Source organism: Octopus sinensis, linkage group LG11 (genome assembly GCF_006345805.1).
Source record: "Octopus sinensis linkage group LG11, ASM634580v1, whole genome shotgun sequence".
Taxonomy (NCBI): Eukaryota; Metazoa; Mollusca; class Cephalopoda; order Octopoda; family Octopodidae; genus Octopus; species Octopus sinensis.
The window spans coordinates 42,733,685-42,755,244 of NC_043007.1; the positions used below are offsets into that span (position 1 = coordinate 42,733,685).

Here is a 21,560-nt window from a genome sequence, read left to right on the forward strand (position 1 = left end):
GACTTTATAGCTCTTGTGCACTTTCTACATGGAAACACTACATTCTCTGTTAACCGTCCTATTATTCCAATGCACCTCTTGTGTGTGTATTTGGTGCACCAAATGAAATTCCTGCCCACACCTTTCCTACATACTGAACAGGGCCATCTCCAGGGCATTTCAGAGAATCTATTTCCCATGTATCCTTAGTGTCTTATTAGTCTTCCCGTGATTCTGAGCAGACCATTTACCTGAAGGGCATAGAGTCCTGTCTGTTTTCCTTTTTACTAGAAGGCTGGTCTTTGCAAAGCTAACTTTAAAACTCTGATTCCAAATTCCACACCTGGAATTTCTTTTCCAATTCTATTACAGATTTTGCTATGACAAGAGATCATCATCATATAGTAGCTCCCAGAGGTACCAATACATAAAATTCCTGAGGTATCAAGTTACTAGACCAAGTCATGAAAGTTATGGAAAGAATTATAGCCCAATTAATTAGGAAAATAATTAAGATGAGATACAGTTTAGTTCTGTGCTAGGAAAAAATACTTCTGACGCCCCCTTTCAAGTAAGACAACTGCAGAAATATCTACCTAAAAGCAAGCCATTGTACTTGGCTTTTGCTGACCTGGAGAAAGCCTTCAACAGGGTCCCACACTCTATGATTTGGTGGTCTGAGAAAGCTAGGAGTAGATGAATGGTTTGTGAGAACCATACAAGCCATGCTCAGGAATGCTGTCCAATAAGGTGAGTCTCTCAGCACTGAATCCCTTTTTTCCAACCCAGGCAATTCAGGACTTACTTTTACTTAGATATCCAATGCCTCCTACATTTCTAAAACATTAAGGTGTGATATGAGATAGATTAGACTGCTATTTCCAACAGATTAGCAGCCAAATAGAGGCTGCCTTGTTGGCTTAAATTACAAAAACAGTTGATAAAACAGGCACAATGCAAGTTCCCAGCCTGATTCATTTCACTACAGCTCTCTAAAAATTTGTGACCTTTGAACAATTTAAAAAACATTAGAATAACAGTCATCACTGGTCACTTGACATAAATGAACTACAGCATTAAGCATTGCACCTCTATGTCCAAATTCAAATTTCATTGTTGTTGACTTAGTCTTTTATTCTACTGGGAAATATATGTACAAGGATCAGTTCAACTGACTACACTCCACCTTTCAAATGCTTGGCCTTATACAAATGTAAGAAATCTCTGTTATTATTATTATTATCATTTTAAGAGTAAATGATTGGCAGAGAACCAAAAACAAAATATCTATGAAACATTTAGTTACATCTCTCTATTTTAAGAGTTCAAGTGTCATTAAGTTAAATTTGTCTTTAATCACTTTGTAACTGATAAAATAAGTGCTAGTAAAATACTGGGGGTCAATCATCTAATTATACTCTCCCCAAAGTATATGGCCTTGTTCCAAAGTTACAATAAATATTAATTAAGTTTACAATCTCATTTGAAGTCATCCTCCTGGAGTAGATAAAATAAGTACCAATCAAGAATCCTTATCCATATAATGAATTAACCCCTCTGAAATGTGTGTTTTTGTACCTGTGTTAGAACAGTGTAGATGACTTAGACAGTAGAATAATATGCAAAATGCATTGCACTATTTAGTTTTATCCTTCATGGTTCCAATTTTAAACGTTATTGTTCTTGACTTGGCCTTTAATTCTTCTAGAGTAATAAATTACGTACCAATAATAACTGAAAGAAACAAACTAAAGAAAAACCATCCCAGGAAACATTAGAGTAAATGAAGAGAGAAATGACAAATAAAAAGCAGTGCCCAGAAGGTGGAAATATGGGGCAACTTGTAAAACCATTAGGGAAAGATGGAATACAAAATTTTTAATCTGCACAAAATTAAGTAGGCAATTTAGAGAAATAAGATCTTCAAAAAAGATAAAGGAACTATTGCTTTATGAAAATCACAAACTATTACTTTGAAGTTAAGTAATGATCAAGTTATAAATGAAGAAATCATTCATAGATTAGAAGAATTCTATCAACAAGGATCAGTTCAATTGACTACACTCCACTTTTCAAATGCTTGGCCTTATACAAATTTAAAAGTTCATAAATACTGATGATGTAGTTGTAGTATCAGATATATTAAGTGACAAAATTAGGAAAGATATGACACTAGATGAAGATAAAATACTTATTGGGTTCTTCAAAGAAGGAAGTCTCTTGAGTTTGTACATAGCCAGCAGCTGAAATAATCCTTTCTACCATAGGCACAAGGCTTGAAATTTTAGCGGGGTGGACTAGTCGATTACATCAACCCCAGAGACTCACTGGTACTTAATTTATCAACCCTAAAAGGATGAAAGGCAAAGTTGACTTCAACGGAATTTGAACTCAGAACATAGTGGCAGATGAAATACCGCTAAGCATTTCACTCAGCATACTAACAATTCTGCCAGCTCACCACCTTCAGCTGCTGAAATAATGCCATCATCATACTTTTATCTAAGGTGACATTAAAGATCTTGAAAGCGACAAATCAATCAGCCTATTACCTGACTTGTATAAACTACTCGGCAAAGTGTTCACAAATTACATGACTAATATCTTAAACTTCAATCAACCAAGCTTAGTTCAGAAACATATTTTCAACAACTGATCACCAATAGATCATGAACCAAGCTTTTCAGGAAACATTAAGCTTACAAGTAGATTATTAAAACAATATACATTAGGTTAAGAGAACTTTATTTCCATGAGATTTAGCAGCAAAAGAATCAAGATAAATTTTATTGAAAGAGAAGATAAGCAGATATATCACCCAAATTATATACACACACACACACCGTCGTCATCTAACGTCCGTTTCCCATGCTGGCAATCCAGAGAGCTGCACCAGGCTCCAACAGTCTGTCTTGGTATGCTTTCTATGGCTGGATGCCCTTAGTTACACAAACCACTTTACAGAGTATACTGGGTGCTTTTTACGTGGAACCAGCACCCATGGGGTCACCAAACTACCTAACAAGACAAAGACTTCTTAGATGAGACAGGGAGTAGAACCAAGGGGAGTGGCTGTGTGCCAAGCGAGAGGTTAGAGTATAGAGGGACAGAGATAATTGTCTTACTATAAAGGAGATACATGGCGAACCAAGTAGGACAAGGAATAGAGAGAAATAGATGATGATGTATTGGGACCAGAGAGAGAGAATGTGTGTGAGGTGGGGAAGCACATGAACGTAAAGTACATGCCTGAAGCGAGTCGACCTCTATGCCAAAAGTGGGAAATCCTTCGCTAGCATCCCAATCTGAAATTATCTGCTGACGAAGTTCTCAACAAAACTATTATAAAAGAACAAATTTAAGCTGTACCAAATTAGTAATTTTTATATAAGTTAGATATCCATAAATTTGTAAAATTAAAAGTTCATTATTTTTCTTAATACAAATACATCCGGCAAAAGTACTGATACACAAGCAATTCGCTTCTGGTATTAAAATGATTCACCATCCCTCATCAATAAGATTGGTCGACCGGCAAGAAATACTAACCAAATCTTTCTCAGATCAGCTAACCATTTTCAACAACATATATTATCTTCATCCTGCGGTATTTTTTTCGGTTGGTAAGAAATGACTAAGCATTTGTCACAGATGAATTTGACCAAACACTGTCAGATATGACAAGTTTTATTACAAACTAATAAAGAGTTATAAAATATATTTATGGTATTTTGGTAATCAAATTAACGAAATACAATTATAAACAAGGGAGAAAACTGTTTTTGTTTCTTAAATAATACAAATAACAATAATGATTTATTATATTAGCATAAGGCCACAAGTTTGTAGAAAAATAGTAGTCCATTGATCGATCATTATACATATTTGGTGCTTTTGTATCGATCTTTAAAGGAATGAAAAGTCAAGTCGACCCCCACCCCGTGGGATTTGACCCTACATCGTACAAGAACTAGCCTTAATACTGTATGACGTTTCGTTCGGTTCCTTTCTATTTGTTCAGCTCTAGGTTCTAATAATTACCATTTTAAAGTTCGCAGAATAAACAAAAAATATCCTATTGAAAGCTGACAAACAAGGAAATGTAAGGGTGTGTGTGTATATATATATGTGTGTGTACACACACAAGAGTGTGCTTAAACTGTTTACCAAGAAAATGCTTTAAATGTCAACGTATGTAAAAATGGTTTTACTCTTAAAGCAAAGTCGTGATTTCGAGGAGTTGAACTGAATAAAAGTGTATATGAAATAATTAAATAAGGAAACAGGGGCAAGAAAGAAAAACCAAAACAAAAATATTTGTATTACTCACTTATATTCTTTCTTTCAGAAGCGATTTCATGACAATCGAGGAATTCTGATGTCATATCCGGTTAATAACCGGTGTAGTATTATTTATTGTATCTAAATATTTAAAAGACCCGCATATCTAGCCGACCTATGCCGTCGGTAATTTGTTTGTTCTTTAACGTTGGTCTAAAAGCACAGGTGGGTTTCGGAAACATTCTGAGTTCACATGTTGCCGGGACCGGTCGGTTTTATTTTTCATCCATCTTTGATCGATAGTACAAAAAATATCAATAATATATAAAGGGAATTCGATCGACAATGCACCACTCCCCAAATATGAAACCTTGTGCAAAATCGATTCTCGTGGAGGTAATACTCTCAATAACACAGGAGTGGATATTCGACGATACTTTCTCGCTTGTTACCTCTTGCTTCTGAGCTCAATTTAACTCAACAATTAACTCTCTTGTTAAGCAGAGATCTATAAATTAAGTTTTTAATATTTCCTTTAGGTAATCTTGCTCGAAACACCTGTAATCAACTTTAGGTGCAAAATAAAAGTGACGTAATGTATTAAACAACTAATCTAAGAGAAATAAATTAACACATTACAAAAAAAATCTTAACAGCAGATCTTGGTCCAAAATATTGACGTTTAATCATCTGTTATCATTTGGTTTTTTATAGCTCTCAATGAGAAATCTATAACTTTTCTGTAGATATTACAGTATTTGTTGATTGTAATAAAACAGCAACAATACGATTTAAATTTGAAAACAAAACAAAAATAGTAATGACTAACAGCTATTTCAATGTAGTATTATAGCTCTTGAGTTAGTAACTTTGGATGGATTTTTAGCGTCATGTGAACAGACGTAACATAGATTTATTAACCTTTAGCTCAATTTTGCTAAATGTTTCTTGCTTTCGTTTTGTTCTGAAGGTCAATGACATTTTAGTTACGAACGTAATAAGTAAGATTACACTCTTGTTCTCTTCAGAACTGTCATTACCACCTCGAAAACAAGCACTTATTTTCGCTTACAGTGGAGAATAAGCTAGACTGCTTTCGGATTTCTACGTGTCTATGCTCAAATCTGACTTGAGTCATTTGTTCTTCATTTCTTTTCTTAATGGGAATAATTTTATTCGCATTCATGATTATGAGGATGGTGGTGATGTGTGTGTGTGTGTGTGAAAACATAAACATTATGAGAGAGACAATCTGAGAGCAATTCTCAGCTGCACAAAGACATAGAATTTAATTCAATTAAAACAGATGGGCACATTAGTATAATTTTACTTAAAATCTCCAAGAATTTAAAGAGAAAGACAAAGAACTTGCTACCTTCACTTCAGCTTAGAAGTTTGGTAGCTTCTAAGCTGAAGTGAAGGCAGCATGTTCTTTGTCTTTCTCTTTAACTTCTTGGAGATTTTAAGTAAAATTATACTAATGTGCCCATCTGTTTTAATTTAATTAAATTCTATGTCTTTGTGCAGCTGAGAATTGCTCTGCATTTAGATTGATGTAATAGTTGCATTGTTCAATTAAATGGAGTTGCGTGAAACGATCGTACTGCATTATCTATGGATATCCTTGTTGCTTATTTTGATTACATATATATATGTATGTATGTAAATATACATACATATATATACGGTTAAGTAATTGAGATTCAAGTGAATTCTAATGAATTCACATGAATATGGTCCTTAACTAGGATGCACCGGAAATCTATATGGTGTTAACCATACGACAAGTGGGGTGATTACAAATAGGAAATTTTTTCCTATTTGTTACATATATATATACATGCACTAAGGATTTGTTCAAAAATCAAACCATGACACTAAATTTTACTTATCTAAGTTCATGTTGTTATTGAGAATAGTTATCTGAACTTCTGGAAAAGCTAATTGTACTAGACTGGCATCCTATCTGAGAACAGTGTGGAGAGTATTATTTAATTAACAAAACAGGATTCTGGTTTAAATTCTAACCTAGATGATCAGTGTGATTTGTTATAGGATTAAGTCATCTTATAATAATTCTGCCTGTCATTGCCTTACTTAGCCCATTGGTAATGCTTTCAAATGATTAGTGAAAGAGATGGAGAAAGAAAAAGAGAGGAAGAAGTGTCCATGATGTGAGGTAGAGGGAATTTAATTGTAACGCTTTCACATGATTAGTTAAAGGGAAAGGGAGAAGAAAGGAAAAGGAGAGAGAAAAAGAGGATAAGGTGAAGAGTGAGACTGAAAGAGGGCAAAAGAAAATGAGGGAGAGAGAAGCATTCATGACATGAGATATGGGGAACATAATATTTATTATGTGGTTAAAAAAGTTAGTTGAAGGTAGAGGAGAAGAGTTAAAAATATAACAGTTGAAGGTAAAAGGAGAGTTAAAAATATAATCTTAGAAGAGAGGTGATGTTCTGATGGTGAAGTTAAAGAAAAGCAAAGAGGGAGGAGAGGGGAGAAAGAGAGAGAGAGATGATGATGATGGTAGAGATGGTGGTGGTGCTGGTGATTGGATGGTGAAAAGTGTATTTTTTTAAATTGAACCAAATTTTTTTATATCACCTATCACTTAACACATTTGCACAAGTGCAATTCCATGAAATATTCATGTTTATTTACATGGCAGATATATGAAGTTTAACTAAAGGTTGTATCATATGTATGGGATTTTTTTTTTGTTTATGGGAAAACTGGAAAAATAAGAGTGAATATTTATTTTATGAGTGCTGTGTTATTAAGTCTATAAAATTGTGCATAAATTATATAAAGTGCATTAAGTAATCGTTGTATTCCAATTCCTCTTACTTTGCAATGAGAAGCAGATTAGTGATTATCTTTCCATACAGGCACAACACAGGCTACGCTTTCAAGTTTATTTGATAAAATTTTTAGAAATAACCCAATAGGTTTACCATTAATTTCGTGAAATATTCACAGGTCGCACTAGTATTAAATAATTTAATATGAGTGTATTATAGAAGATTATAGCAATACATGATGAACATTCAGTATAAAAAATAACAATAACAAAGACATAGAAATGTTAACTCAGAAATATTTAACTATATATTTGATATTTTGGGTTAAATTCTCCTTTTCAAAAGTGTTAAGGAACAAGAGAGAAATGCATCTGTTGGTGTGATATGCTAGTTCTGTTGTTTGTAATAGGATTAACTAATATTGAACAAATATGTGAATAATTAATATTTATGTGTATTATAAAACTAGATGTATTTCTTTGTTCTTAAATGCTTTTTAAAAAAGAGAAGCTATACTTGAAATAGCAAATGTAATTAAATATTTCTGATGTGATATTTCAATATCTTTGTTATTGTTATTATTGATACTTAATGTCCAACCTGCATTACTAAATAGCTTTGTACAGCACACCGATATTCCACCCATTCTACTACACCTCATAAAAAGGAACCATAATTCTATTAATAAATTAATGTGAGAGTTCAAATTTTGCAGAGGTTAACTTTGACACTTATCTTTCAATAAAATAAATCCCGGTTTTTAAATCTGAATAGGTTCATATGTTGGGAAATGAAAATTCTGAAGTTTCAAATCAAAACCTTCATCTGCCTGTCTGTCTGTCTGCCTGACGACCTGTCTGTCTGTTGCGCTCTCTCTCTCTGAGAGGAAGGGTTTCACCTAAGATATAAGGATAATATTCTTGCCCTGATATATAATATTATTCAAATTTAGGATCTTACTCAGATAATTTTTGTCACAGCACGCCACTGAGGGAGCCTCCTTGTGATCAACAGATCTGCTTAAAATAGTAATGACATTTCTCTCAGATCATACTCTACCATCTTAAACAGTACACATCACATAATGTGGTTATATGGCCTTGACTCATGGGAAAAAGATAGGACGATCATGTCAAGTCTGTTTGATCAAGCTGACTGGGGCTAAACAATAAGTTTGTCTTTCTTTCTATCACTCCCTCTCCCTCTCTCTCTTAAGTTTATTAAAATAACTGCCTGCCTTGTACTGCAGTCGATTTAATTAACTACTTCTTTTCTACAAAATATGCAATAAATATATAACCTTGTCCCTTACACTGTCTATTATTCTATTATACAACACTGTTACAAATGCAAATTAAAATCTCTCACCGTAATTTCATGTAAAAAAAAAAACTTTTGTTAACCCTTTCATTCCAAACCGGCTGAAACCGGCTCTAGCTCTGAGTACAAATGTCTTGTTTTCATAAGTTTTGAATTAAAATCTTCCACCAAACCTTAGTCACAATTTATGTACCTATCACTAGCTTAATGATAACTAAGTTATTTTATTAAATTCTTTGTTATATTTAAAGTAATTGAAAGAAACACAGAGCATCTCAAAATAAATACAGTAATGAAAGGGTTAAAGTATTTTTCAACTGCCAACCCAATAATGACAAAATTATTCATCTTACTAAATATTTTCATATCCTAGATGATTTTCAAAAGTAACTGAAACACAAAAATATTAGAAAAACAAGTCCAGTTATAAGAAATTCAAAGAGCAGACGCCTGAATTGGAACTCTTCAGTAAAAAAAGCAAATATCTGTTCAATTAATAAAGCGTCCCTAGTCGCACTGCACGGTCATCTAGCAACAAGCTGCAACTTGTACACTGGAGAATATTCAAGAAATAAACAACGCTAAGTTTGCTATAACTTTCTCCCACTGGCAATGGATAAACCTCAGATAATTTGCCACGTACAGAAATCTCTCAATTATACGATATTTGATTGCAAATGGATTCCTTGTTCGGCAAAATTTGTTGTTCTTGGCAACCGTGCACGCGGTACGGGAATGCTTCAAACCTACGAAATATCTCATGGCGAACTCAATCTTGTTCACGAGGTAACTTGTGTTTGTTTGTATAGAGTGTGTGTGTGCGTGTGAAAATTTGTGTGTACATATACAAGCAACAGATAACCTGTGAAATCTATGCACTTAACGATGGACACAAGCGGTCACACTTTTATATAAATACAGTCTACAATATGTATATTTTTATCAGCCCCTTCCCCCCACATATGTCTTCGATGTTTGAACTCAGAAAATTGGGAGCTGTTAACTTAAATAACCAACGCTCTCAAAATTCTGCCTCTTCTACGCATTATATGAGGCTGATAATTAAACTAGTATTTTATGTCACTTGCCAAACAAGTACGACTTAATGAATTGTTTTAATATTTTTTGAAATTACGAACATCGTTAGTGATACTCGGAATTTCATGGACCCATTAATTGGTGTTCACACTAATTCGACTGAAAATGCTTTTAAATTAGTGGCGTACAAATAACAACTTGAATTCATAGTGTCAGCTACACAAAAAAAATATATATAGTTGGATCAGCTTATGCTAGCATTATCTAATTGGTATCCCTTAAACTGAATATATAAAGAAAACTTTCAACTAAATAAAAATTCATCTCTATTTATAAATAATTTTTTGTCAATGTTTTCGTAGCTGACTTTCATTTTCTTCCTGCTTAATCGTTCATTACTTCTTATTACCTCCTCCTAATGATGCATGCGTGTTCAATATGAAGGAAAGAGTAGGCTGTCCTTTCCAAAAAGGATAGTCGATAACCGAATCAGAAGTAGACTGATGCCTCTTCTAGAGAAAGAATTACTTAATGTCTTTCGGAACATTAAAGAAAATCTTTTTCCCAATTCACTGTATTAAACTGTCACACTACATTCTTCAGTGAATCGCTCTAAAACAATACAGTAGCTTAATGTTTCACTCCTATTTCCTCTATAAAAAAATTTCAACAATGGAGATAAGGTATTATTAAGAGGAAATTATTTGCTCTAGTCTCAGTGTCAAACTTGAGCTGGATACTAGTGCCACCTGAAGGTACAGGTACACTGGGCAGTTGCCCTGAAGTCCCATGGATCTAGGGAGCTCATTGTTAACTTAGGTGTACTGTGGTTATGTATGTTGGGTCCCAGTGCATTATCCAAGGACCTGTAATATTAACACAGCTCTGCTTGACACTTCTGTTTAAACTTCTTGGAGCTTTTAAAGATATACCTTGTATAAATCAGTAGCAGTAGATTGTCAAAAAATTATTTGAACTTCAGATAAAATGCCCTCAGCTATTGGAATCAAGGTGCACTGACTGAGCCCATCTGTCACCAAGGCCAACCATAGCTGATTTCTTTCATAAAGAACAAGAGAGAAGACACGGGTATAGTATTGAGCTGGTACATAATTCGACAACCCTGAAAGTATGAAGAAGGCTAAGTTAAACTCAAGAGTGTAGAGAGCCACAATAAATAATACAAGGCATTCTATCCAATGATATAATGACCTTCACTTCTAATGACTGCTTTAGTGTTTAGTTACAGTACTTTATCTTTTGAAAATCTTGATGTAGTTAAATTTGTCCTTCGTCTCTCCTATGTTGCTTAAATAAAGTATTTGATTTATATTCTATATAATGACTGCTTTAGTGTAGTTATGGCCCTTTACCTTTTGAATTCAAATTCAGATGAGCTCAACTATTCCTTCATGTCAAGTTCGGAATTGATTTATATTTCTATGATGCATGCCAGTTGTGAATGGAAGTATAATAGACTAAAACTCTTGAGTGTTTGGTCAATGAACAAACCTGAATTAATTTTTGTTTCTTTCTTTGTTTTGTCAAAGCTTTTGTGGTTGAAGGAAGCAATGGAGATAGAAGCCATGATTCAGCAGGGTGCAGCACATCACTCTATTAAGTTTTTAGACTTGAGACCTGCTTTAACACAGAATGAACTTTATTAAGATACCCAAAGGCCAAGCAGTGTGCAGCAGATTAAGTTTATCACTCAAAATGTGATAAACTTTAAAATTCTATTTCAAAATTACAGGAAATATTCAACTTGTCATTAAACTTTTTTTAATTATTAATCATACATCTTAAATTTTATGCTTGATTTACATAATAGAGTGTGTCTTTATTGTATTATCATAGTCTTCCCATCTACCATTAAAATATCAATTTCTGTTTTTAGACTGAAAAACCGAAGTCATTTCGGTGTTGTACATTTGCTGCTTCTGACATACAAGAAAGACATCTGGCAACTGGTAACTTTCATGGCAAAATGGAAATTTGGTGAGTTGGATATATAATTTGTTGGTAAAAAGAGTTTAGCTTACTATTTACTGACTTTCTTTTAATAAGTGTGAAATAAAAAAAAATTAAATGCTTTTTGTTTTGAAATGAATTTGCTTAGCAAGAATGTTTTGGCTCTAAGGAATAGGCCTGATATTTGTGATGTTCACAAATACAGACTTTTTCTTCTGAGCCAAAACTTGTTTCAGTTCTGAACAACGGCTAACTCCTTTACAAAACTGAAATATTTTTGTACTAGGGTTATTATTCATATCTAAGAATGTTATTTGCTTTACAGATATTCACATTCTAGAATGTGAAGGTACCTAGAAATGATATGTACCTCAACTCATACTAGCGACATAAGAAGATGCACATAGTTGGGATAATAGAAAATGAAGTCCAGGATACATAATGTCTGGAAAAAAATATTGACAGGATAGTCATGGTTGGAATGTTTTCAATCAAAGGTTTACTCAACAATGGTTTAACAACCCAGGGTGCTAAACAACAAATGATATAAACGTCTTCAAAAAATTTTAAGGAGTTTATTAAGATATGTTCTTTTTTCTAGTTTCATGGTGTTTAATGGATAAGAGTTTGATCTTCTTCTTGATACTTATTCTTAACAACTAGGTGAGCTGAGCTATGCACAGTTGAGTGTTTCACCTAGATGCACAAGTGCATGCAAAGTATTTACAACCAAAAACGATGACTAGGTAACTTAAAGTATAATCTACTCAGCTATCCTTTTATATTCTACATTGCAGCTGATTAAAACCCTTTCTCGTTGATTAGCAATAAACAAATATCCGCCGTTAGCAAGCTGTGTATGACCTCTGTTCTGAATTTTCTTCTCTGTAACAGTTCCATATAAACATTTCTCATACACTTATTTCTTTCTCTCTTCTTCTCTTTCTTCTTTTCCCATTGTATTTCACTTGCTAGACCTTTAACACCTTTATCACCATAATAAACATTTTGCCAAATTCTGTTTCTTCAAATTGTATCCCTCAGAAATCCCTCATTTCACTTGTGTTTTCTCTCAGTCCATTACTTGTATCTATTCTGTGATTGTCTCCAATTGATTATACTAAGGATTAAAATGTTGTGGCATGTATTATCAGTAGCATAGCATAGGTACTGAAATAAGGTATGCAAATCTTAAAGGTAAACTTGTTTTATAATACATATAGATATCATATATTTAATGGACATTTAGAAAAGTGTCTATAAGCGTAACCCTTTTCATACAATATTTCTTTTGAAATACACAGCTTTTGTTTCAATTTATTTTGGAAATAACAAAGAGTTTAGTAAAATAACTTTGCCATTATTAAGCTGGTGTTTGGAACATAAGTTAACTTAGGATTTTAATGGAAAGTATTAATTTAGATTACTTTAAAACAGGAAGTTTGTATCATAGAACTAGCGCAAGTTGTTATCAAAATATGGTTTTACAATATAGATGTTATATGTAGAGGACATTAGATATAATATCTATAAACTGCAGAAAATCATGTGGATATTAACCCTTTGGAGACAGTCTCATTTGGAGTTTCGGTGCGAAGAAGATAGAGCCCTTTTCTTGAGCCCCACGGAGGGCATGCACTTATTTTTCCAACACACACACCCACACACACACACATATATATATATATATATATATATATATAAAATAAAGTTATTACTTAACATATGTAAAACTATATATATTCTTGTAGGAAATTGAATGAACTAATACGATCTTCATCATTTAACTCTCTGGCTGATAGATCAGTCCTGTCGTCTCCTAAGGATTAACAAACAGAACTAGAAACAATTATTATTAACATGTTCAGAGAGAGAGAGAGAAGGTGAAGGGAGTGAAGGGAAAAAAAAGAATTAGTGTTTGTGTGTATGTAATAAAATAAATACAAAAAATTGTGAATGAACAATGAAATTAAATTGCACCAGTTTATATAATGTATTCCATATTTCAGGGACCTTGAACATTCTGATACTCCTGTCTACTCTGTAAATGGCCATACCCAAATTATCAACAGTATTGATGGTGTTGGAGGTTTAGGAATAGGAGAAGGTGCACCAGAAATTGTAACTGGCAGTAGAGATGGTAACATCTACATCATCTTTCATATTGTTTTCTTTAATTCTATCTCAAATTACAGCTGCTGGCAGTACTATTTAATAGCTCCAATCATATAAAAATTTTAAAGCTATTCATCCTGTGTTAGTTATCTCTTACTTGACCACAGCAATTAACAGCAGTAGCCATATATATAACTATATATAACTATTCAGATGGTTATTATATATGCAGTTATATATTTATATATAGCTATTCTAAGGGCTACTATAATAACACTTTGTAATAATTACCACTTGTTTTAAGGTGGCAAGCTGGCAGAATTGTTACCAAGCCAGGCAAAATGCTTAGCAGTATTTTGTCCATCTTTATGCTTTGAGTTAAAATTCTACTGAGGTTTCTTTTGACTTTCATCTTTTCAGGGTTGATAAAAGAAGTACCGGTTGAGCACTGGGGTTGATATTTTTTTTTTTTTTCTTTACTACCCACAAGGGGCTAAACACAGAGGGGATGAACAAGGACAGACAAACGGATTAAATTGATTACATCGACCCCAGTGCGTAACTGGTACTTAATTTATCGACCCCGAAAGGATGAAAGGCAAAGTCGACCTCGACGGAATTTGAACTCAGAACGTAATGGCAGACGAAATACAGCTACGCATTTCGCCCGGCATGCTAACGGTTCTGCCAGCTCGCCGCCTTTTGATATAATTGACTTAACCCCTCCCCTGAACTTACTGACCTTGTGCCAAAATTTGAAATCAATAATTACAACTTATGTCACTAACATAGCTATAAAAAGTGTTAATTATTTAGCCCTTTTGAAATTCAGATACATTAACAGTTGTATAATGGTTACTTTTTCATCAAGCTGTTTAACTGTAAATTTTTTTATTCAATGATTTAACTCTTTCACTATTAATTCTATATTACTGTCAGCTTTCATAATGCCCAAATAATGCTAACATCAAAACTCAGATAAAATGGTGACACATGGTGATAAAAATGTTAATTTTACAAATACAACCATCTCTTGTAGGTTTGGTGAAAGTCTGGGATCCAAGACAGAAAGATAAACCTGTGGCAATAATGGAGCCAAAAGAAGGGGAAGCTAAAAGAGATTGTTGGGCTGTAGCATTTGGTATGTATACTCTAGATCTTCTGTGTTGTTAGGAGCCAATAGTCTATGTTGTTGCTTCCTTCTTCTTTGTTGTATTAACATCTTTGTCTTTCTCTCTCTTCTACAATATGGATTAGATGAAGCTTCCTTCTTATTTATCCTTCACTCAGCCCAACAAGTCATGGATTCCTGTCACATCGCTTGGTGTTTAGAAAGTCTTACATTGTAGAATAGTGTTAGTATGGCATATTTATTGATGTATTGCAGTTATCATATTGATATATCAAGGACTCCATTCAACATCCTCCACACTTTCTATCCATTTTGGTCTACTGTAGAGCTCATTATTCTTTTAGAGTAGGAATGAACTGCTGTACTTCAAAATATTTTGGAATTCTCCTTGTAATGTATTTCCCTGTTTACCATTGTAGGTAATACTTTTACTGCGACTGATCGCTGTGTATGTTCTGGCTATGATAATGGCGACATTAAATTATTTGACCTGAAAACAATGTCTTTGCGTTGGGAAACCAACATTAAAAATGGAGTAAGTCTGTTGTATTAATTTTTTTTACATTAACATTGTTGACTCTTGAAATATGAGGGAAGGCATAGTTGATTGAAATGGAAGAAGAGTCGGAATGTGTTTAAAAAATGTAAAATGTCTTCAGTAGCTTTTTATGAAAATCTTATGGGTTAGTGCTTAGGTCTAATTTCATAGTATTATGTATCTCAGTGATAATATACCAATACAGCAGATAACATAGGACTCAGTTCATAAGGCTGTCAAGAAGAGATACTGTTTTGGCACCTCCTCCTGACAGCTATATGAACTGAGTTCAATAGACTGAAAAGTACTGTATAAATGCCCAGTGCAATGGCTGTGGCAGGATTGAACAGAATGTTTTTGAATTAGTAGTCTAGTACCATATACACTTTTCTTCAGAGAAACTATGAAATGGAACTTAAGTTAAGAAATGAATAAATTGTGGGAACAATAATTTCGAAGAGACTACATTATTTCTGTGATGTAAAACATCTCACTCATGATTATCTCCAAATATAATAGCACAAGTGATAAAAATTTAATCTCCCCACTTATAAAATGAGTGTTTGGTAAGGTATTTGACAAAATTCAGATTTGAGAAACATTGCTTTATATTTAGTATCACCTCAAACACTAGCAAATGTCAGATTCAGTTTATTCAAAATAAAATATGTTGAGCTATTATCAACACATATTTAATGTTATTACTACAGAATTTGCAAGGCTTCCTATTAGGGTGTCAACATCTAAGAAGTGTAATTCTATGAAGGTATCAACAGAGACATGCAGTGGTTTCTAAACTTTAAAATCTATTATTTTTGTGCTTATTTAACAGGTCTGTTCTTTGGAGTTTGATAGAAAAGATATCAACATGAACAAACTTGTTGCCACAACTCTTGAATCAAAGTTCCACGTTTATGATATGAGAACACAACATCCAACCAATGGGTTTGCATCAGTAGTAGAAAAAGTAAGACTAGTGAATAATACCATTGATTTCACCACCTCTCTACCTTGTTTTTTAATTATTATTATTCCACTTTATAAACTTTTATGTTGATTTATTTCGCATAAAGATAGGAAGACAGTTATAGAGTATTTCAGTGATGTTAAGGCTAATATCTACATATTGCACAGAAGACTTCTATGTAAGCACTCAAACTGATCAAAGCAACAGCCAAATCTTCCTGAAATTACAGGCTACTACCTTAAAGAAAGAGACATTGGACAGTATAATCCTAGATAACTGGAAACATGATGGCTATAGTCAAGATGCCTTTTGTTTTTGTAGGTCTGCTCAGACAAGGCTGACTTGTAACAAAGCAACATAGTAGACAGCCTCCATGAATTCACATTGTTATGTTTCTTGGTATGACTGACATTAGGTTTCACTGCTAGTTCATGACTGAGTGATTAACACTAAGTAAAGTATCAGATGTTAAACCTACAGTTGTGTATTTAATGGTAGGGTGGATACCCAACTATAAAAATCAATGGTTCCAGGATAATCCAAATTTGCTATTTATGTCATTCATATGAAAATTAATACAAAACAGTGAGAAAGCATTTTTAGATGTTGGACTAAAAAATTCCAAGTCAGGCCTAACTGAGTAGATCTATGATCATACAAGACTACATTATCTTGGATATACATGTTTCTTTTCGCTTTTTAAGGCAGTCAAGGGAGGAGATATTTGATTGCTATTTCTAGCAGATCAAGTGACCATGTGCAGCCCTTGAAAAATTACAATGCATATTTTTGCTTTCTTAGCTGATAAAAGTCATCCCAAGTCCTTTACCAGAAGTTAATAGCAATTATGCACAATTACTTAGACTTAGAAAACCTCACTCCTTGCCAGAAGAGTGGTATATTAATTTGGTAATAAATTTAGCCTCGAATTTTGTCTTTCCCTAATATTGCCATTTTGTTTCAATTCAAGTTTTATGTTAGGTTTTTAACAGTTCTTTTTATTTTTGTGTTCATTTATTAATCCACCCCATTCTTACAACATAATGAGTTCTTTGCTTTTTATGAGTATAATAATTTGCTTATGTAGTAAAACTTGATAGCTGTTTCAAAGTTCTTATAAAATTTTCAACTTTATCATAATTTCTTGGTCTGAAAAGATTAATTGGCACGAAATTCAAATTCTAATTACTTGTCATACGATAAATTATAGCAGAAATACTGCATAAGCAAATCTAGCACAAAATACAAGCATATGCACATATATATACTTCACTTAGGCATTGTGATATTAATAACCTGATGCAGAACACAATATACATATGCCTCAGAACAAGTCATTAGTCGAGTATAGAGCAGTAATAAGAAAAAAGATGGCAAAGGAATAAACGATTATCTTATGAACTTCATTAGCTTACAGCTGTTTCCACTATGAGATGTGGTGGATTCATAGTTGAGTGCCTGAGGAATGTCATACAATTTCATCAGAGCTTCAAATATCAAGTGCAAATATTTGGGAAAACAAATACATTTAAGTATATATACAGAGAAGCATTACCAATTAGATAGCTATATGTGGAAGATGGAAACTAAGGGCTCCTCCTACAATTAGGATGAGATTAATTCTATTAAAACTTCATCTCTTTCCAGAAGAGAGCTCCAAAGGCTCCTCTCACAATTAGGATAAGATTAATTCTATTAATCTTTTCCCAATTGTGCGAGGAGCCCTTGGTTTCCATCTTCCACATATATGCTATCACATTGGTAATGCTTTCCTGTATATTTGCTTAATTTTTTTTGCTTTTCCAAATATTTGGAGCTCTGATGAAATTGTAAGATGTTACTCAGGCACTCAACTATGAATCCACCACATCTTATAGTGAAAACAGCTGTAAGCTAATGAAGTTCATACGATAATCGTTTATTCCTTTGTCTTCTCTTTACTTATACAAGTATAAGCACAGGCATGATTGTTTGTTTAAGAGGTTAGCTGCTCAGCCATGTAATTTCAGGTTGTTCAATTGCACATGGCACCATTGACAAAAGCCTTCTATAATTTTGACCGAAGTTTTGTGTGTGTGTATGTATTTGTGTCCTTATCTTGACAACACAAGATAGTTGTAAGTGAGTGTCATCATCATACAAGTGGTATCCTTCATTTCCAAGCTTTCATGAGAAATGTTCAGCTGTAGAGAAGTATTAACTTGCTTGGAAACAGGTGAGGGTTGGCAACAGGAAGGGCACATTGCTGTAGAAAGTGTCTTAACAAATTTCACATCTCAGTTGTGTTATTTCATTTATGAAGTACTTGTGTTGTTGTCTAACTCTAATTAAGATCGAAGTCATTTCAGGCAAACATATATTCTAACACTACATTTTCAAATGTAATATTCTTTTGTTAAAGAACATGATGGGGGTTTGGCTGCTATTTCTTACAGTTTGAGGTCCTCTTGTGGGCTCAAGTAACTCTGCTAATACCTGATATAACTACCATTCTAACCTTTGCTATTCTGCTTCCAGTATGTATATGCTTTACTACAATCAGAGCCAAATCTATTTATGTGTCATTTTATGGACATGTTTGGTTCAACAAGTTTTTCAATGACATTTTACTTATTTAACAAATAATATATTTATAAAAATACTCAGGTGCTTTTAGCCTTATTACTTGTAATTTCAATGATCTGTTTTAATCACATTCTTAATACATGTATAAAAAAATTTGCCTTTCATAAGGAGAAAGAATCCATTTGTTGTTAATTGCTTATAAATTATTATAAAGTTATAATTCTCTCTTTCTAATATCTACATTATTTTGTGTTTTTGTTTTTCATTTCTCTAATGTATAGGCAGCACATAAATCAACAATTTGGTCAGTTCGCCATCTTCCCCAGAATCGAGATATTTTTATGACAATGGGAGGTAATGGCTCAGTAAATCTTTGGCAATAGTAAGTAAATTTATTTCTGAATATTTTATCTGACAACAAGCATTTAGTGTTAAGGATATATCAAAACTTTAAAACTTTAAAGTTTCATTTATTCCAGCTTCAGGTAGATGATAATCATATAATAACTGTTAGGCAGAGCAGAGAGAATGATATACATTTGGTTATATCCTAGAATGCAGTGCTCTAACATGACCACAGCCCAATGTCTAAGTCAGTAAAAGAATATTGTTGAAATAAAATTAATATATTTTGCTTATTTCCTACTAGTCTTAAAATATTTTATATTGTAACTTTTTTTTAAATCTCATAAGCTATTTATGTTGTTTTTAGTTATTACCCTGAAAAGCGTGTCACTAAAGATCCTGGAGGAATAGAGATGGGCGTTGCTGGTAAAGTGAATCTACTACAGAATATAACCATTTCCACGCAACCTATAGCTACTTTGGACTGGAATGCTGACAAAGCTGGCTTATGTGTGTGTGCATCCTTCGACCAAACTGTTCGGGTCCTCATTGTTACCAAGTTAAACAGACTTTAAAATTTCACTAATTTTTTTTATTTCCTATTTTGAATAAAATAATAATTTTTTATTTCTGTTGTTTATTATTATTATTATGACTATTATATCACATGGCTTGATGGCAGAATCTTTAAACCTTTTGTTACATTTCTGTTGAAACAACACTGCCTTTGTTTCAATTAATTTTGAAAATAATGAAGAATTTAGTAAAATAGCTTTGCCACTATTAAGCTGGTGCTTGGAACATAAAATAACAAACTTTCGATGGAATCACTTTAAAATGGGAAGTTTGTATCACTGAATCAGTAGTCTCAGGTAGGTTGGTATTAAAAGTTAAAGTGCTAGAAAAATTCCTGGCAGTATTTAATTACATCCCTCTAAATTCCAAATATAGAATTTAAATCCCATTGAATTTGACTTTGAATTTCATCCTTTCAAGGTTGACAAAATATACCAATTAAATACTGGTATTTAGTAGAATTAACTAATCTCTCCTGAAATATGTGAACTTGTCCCTGTAGCGGACTCATTACAAATAATGACTGAAACAAGTCAAAAACTATAAGAGCATTAACAGGTAGCAGAAGGAACATAATTAGTAGTACTGGATAAAAGGCCTTGAACTATTTTGTTACATTAGTTCAAATTCCACTGGATTTGACTTTACAATCATCTTTCCAGGTTGACAAAATAGTATACTGAGGAAATTCCTTTGAATATATTCTCCCACCAAAATTTAGCCTTGAATAAAAGTTAGAAATCCACATACACACACACATATATATATGTGCGTGTGTGTATATATATAAGGTAGTGGCGGAAATTTCAAGGTACCAACAAAATGCTTGATATTTTAATTGCATCCCTTTTACATTCTGAATTCAAATCCTACCAGTATTAACTTCACTTTTTCTTTCTCCTCTTGGGCTGATGAAATAAGCAGCAAATGTGCTGCTTTTATCAGGTATACAATTTGTGATGACAATAAATTCTAAATCATCATTACTATTCTATTAAGGGCAGTCAACTGACAAAAGCAATACAGTACCTAGACAAAATAATTGAAGTATTTCACCACTTAACTCCCTAAGTTCAAATCCTTTTGGGGAGAGTTTTTGAGGGAAGATGAAGGAATAGAAGAATAAAGGATAATAGAGCAACAAGAGTTAATTGAATCAATTATATATATCTTACATATTAAAACTGAAAATGTCTCTTCATGTGTCTATGGGTATGTCCTCATTTTGAGCCAAAATGGCTCAACCAATTTTCTTAAACTTCACACGTACATTGCTTATGTGTCTGGGGAGGTTATAAGTATAAATTGATTTCAAAACAATGTTCAGATAAATGGCGGGAGGAATAACATTTGGGAGTGGTTGAACGTAATTATTTTTAAACTTCCAAGGGAAATAACCTATTCTCTTGTTTGTAAATTATTTTTAAGCTTCCAAGGGAAATAACCCATTCCCTCCTTCGTAAATTATTTGGTAAAAATGAAATTGAATATACTTATTTCTTAGTATTTGAACTATTTTAGTTATTTTCTCAATTTATCTAGTACAAGGCTTAAACAAGTTAATACTATTCTCCTAAACAATAGATCTACTTATTTCAGTTAGTAACTTATTCACGGACATAACATTAGTGCTGCTGAGTGTAACATTCTCCAGGAACGCACAAAAGCTTTTTTCATAGTTAATTACTTTGAATTGTTATTATCTCATATCTGATTAGCTTGTTATTACATAACATGTTTCACGATTTTAGTATACATATCTTATTAGTATTTCCTCCTATGTTCTATATACTCTGGAAACATATTAAAGCCCTTTTTGGGGCTACTTTATTTGAATTGTTACTATAGGGTAATTTCATGTTATTACATAACTGACTTCACAATTTGGGTATTCATAACTTATTGGGAATTCCTAAAAACAAGATCCTT

General features: G+C 33.0%; 2 protein-coding genes across 2 annotated transcripts in view; one reads left to right on the top strand and one right to left on the bottom strand.

Annotated features, from left to right (window-relative positions):
- LOC115217226 (presenilin-1) overlaps positions 1-4,465 on the bottom strand; it is a 35,551-nt gene extending 31,086 nt beyond the window's left edge. Inside the window, exon 1 of the mRNA XM_029786867.2 lies at positions 4,310-4,465. The gene's annotated coding sequence lies outside the window, so the exon portion shown is untranslated. The remainder of the gene's footprint in view (positions 1-4,309) is intronic.
- Positions 4,466-8,863: 4,398 nt separating this feature from the next.
- On the top strand, positions 8,864-19,682 carry LOC115217224 (WD repeat-containing protein 92). The gene is made up of 8 exons (XM_029786864.2): positions 8,864-9,170; positions 11,320-11,420; positions 13,403-13,533; positions 14,548-14,649; positions 15,060-15,175; positions 16,011-16,145; positions 18,992-19,092; positions 19,423-19,682. The coding sequence occupies exons 1-8, from the start codon at positions 8,997-8,999 to the stop codon at positions 19,628-19,630; spliced, it is 1,068 nt and encodes a 355-aa protein (XP_029642724.1). The 5' UTR covers positions 8,864-8,996; the 3' UTR covers positions 19,631-19,682.
- Positions 19,683-21,560: the final 1,878 nt, after the last annotated feature.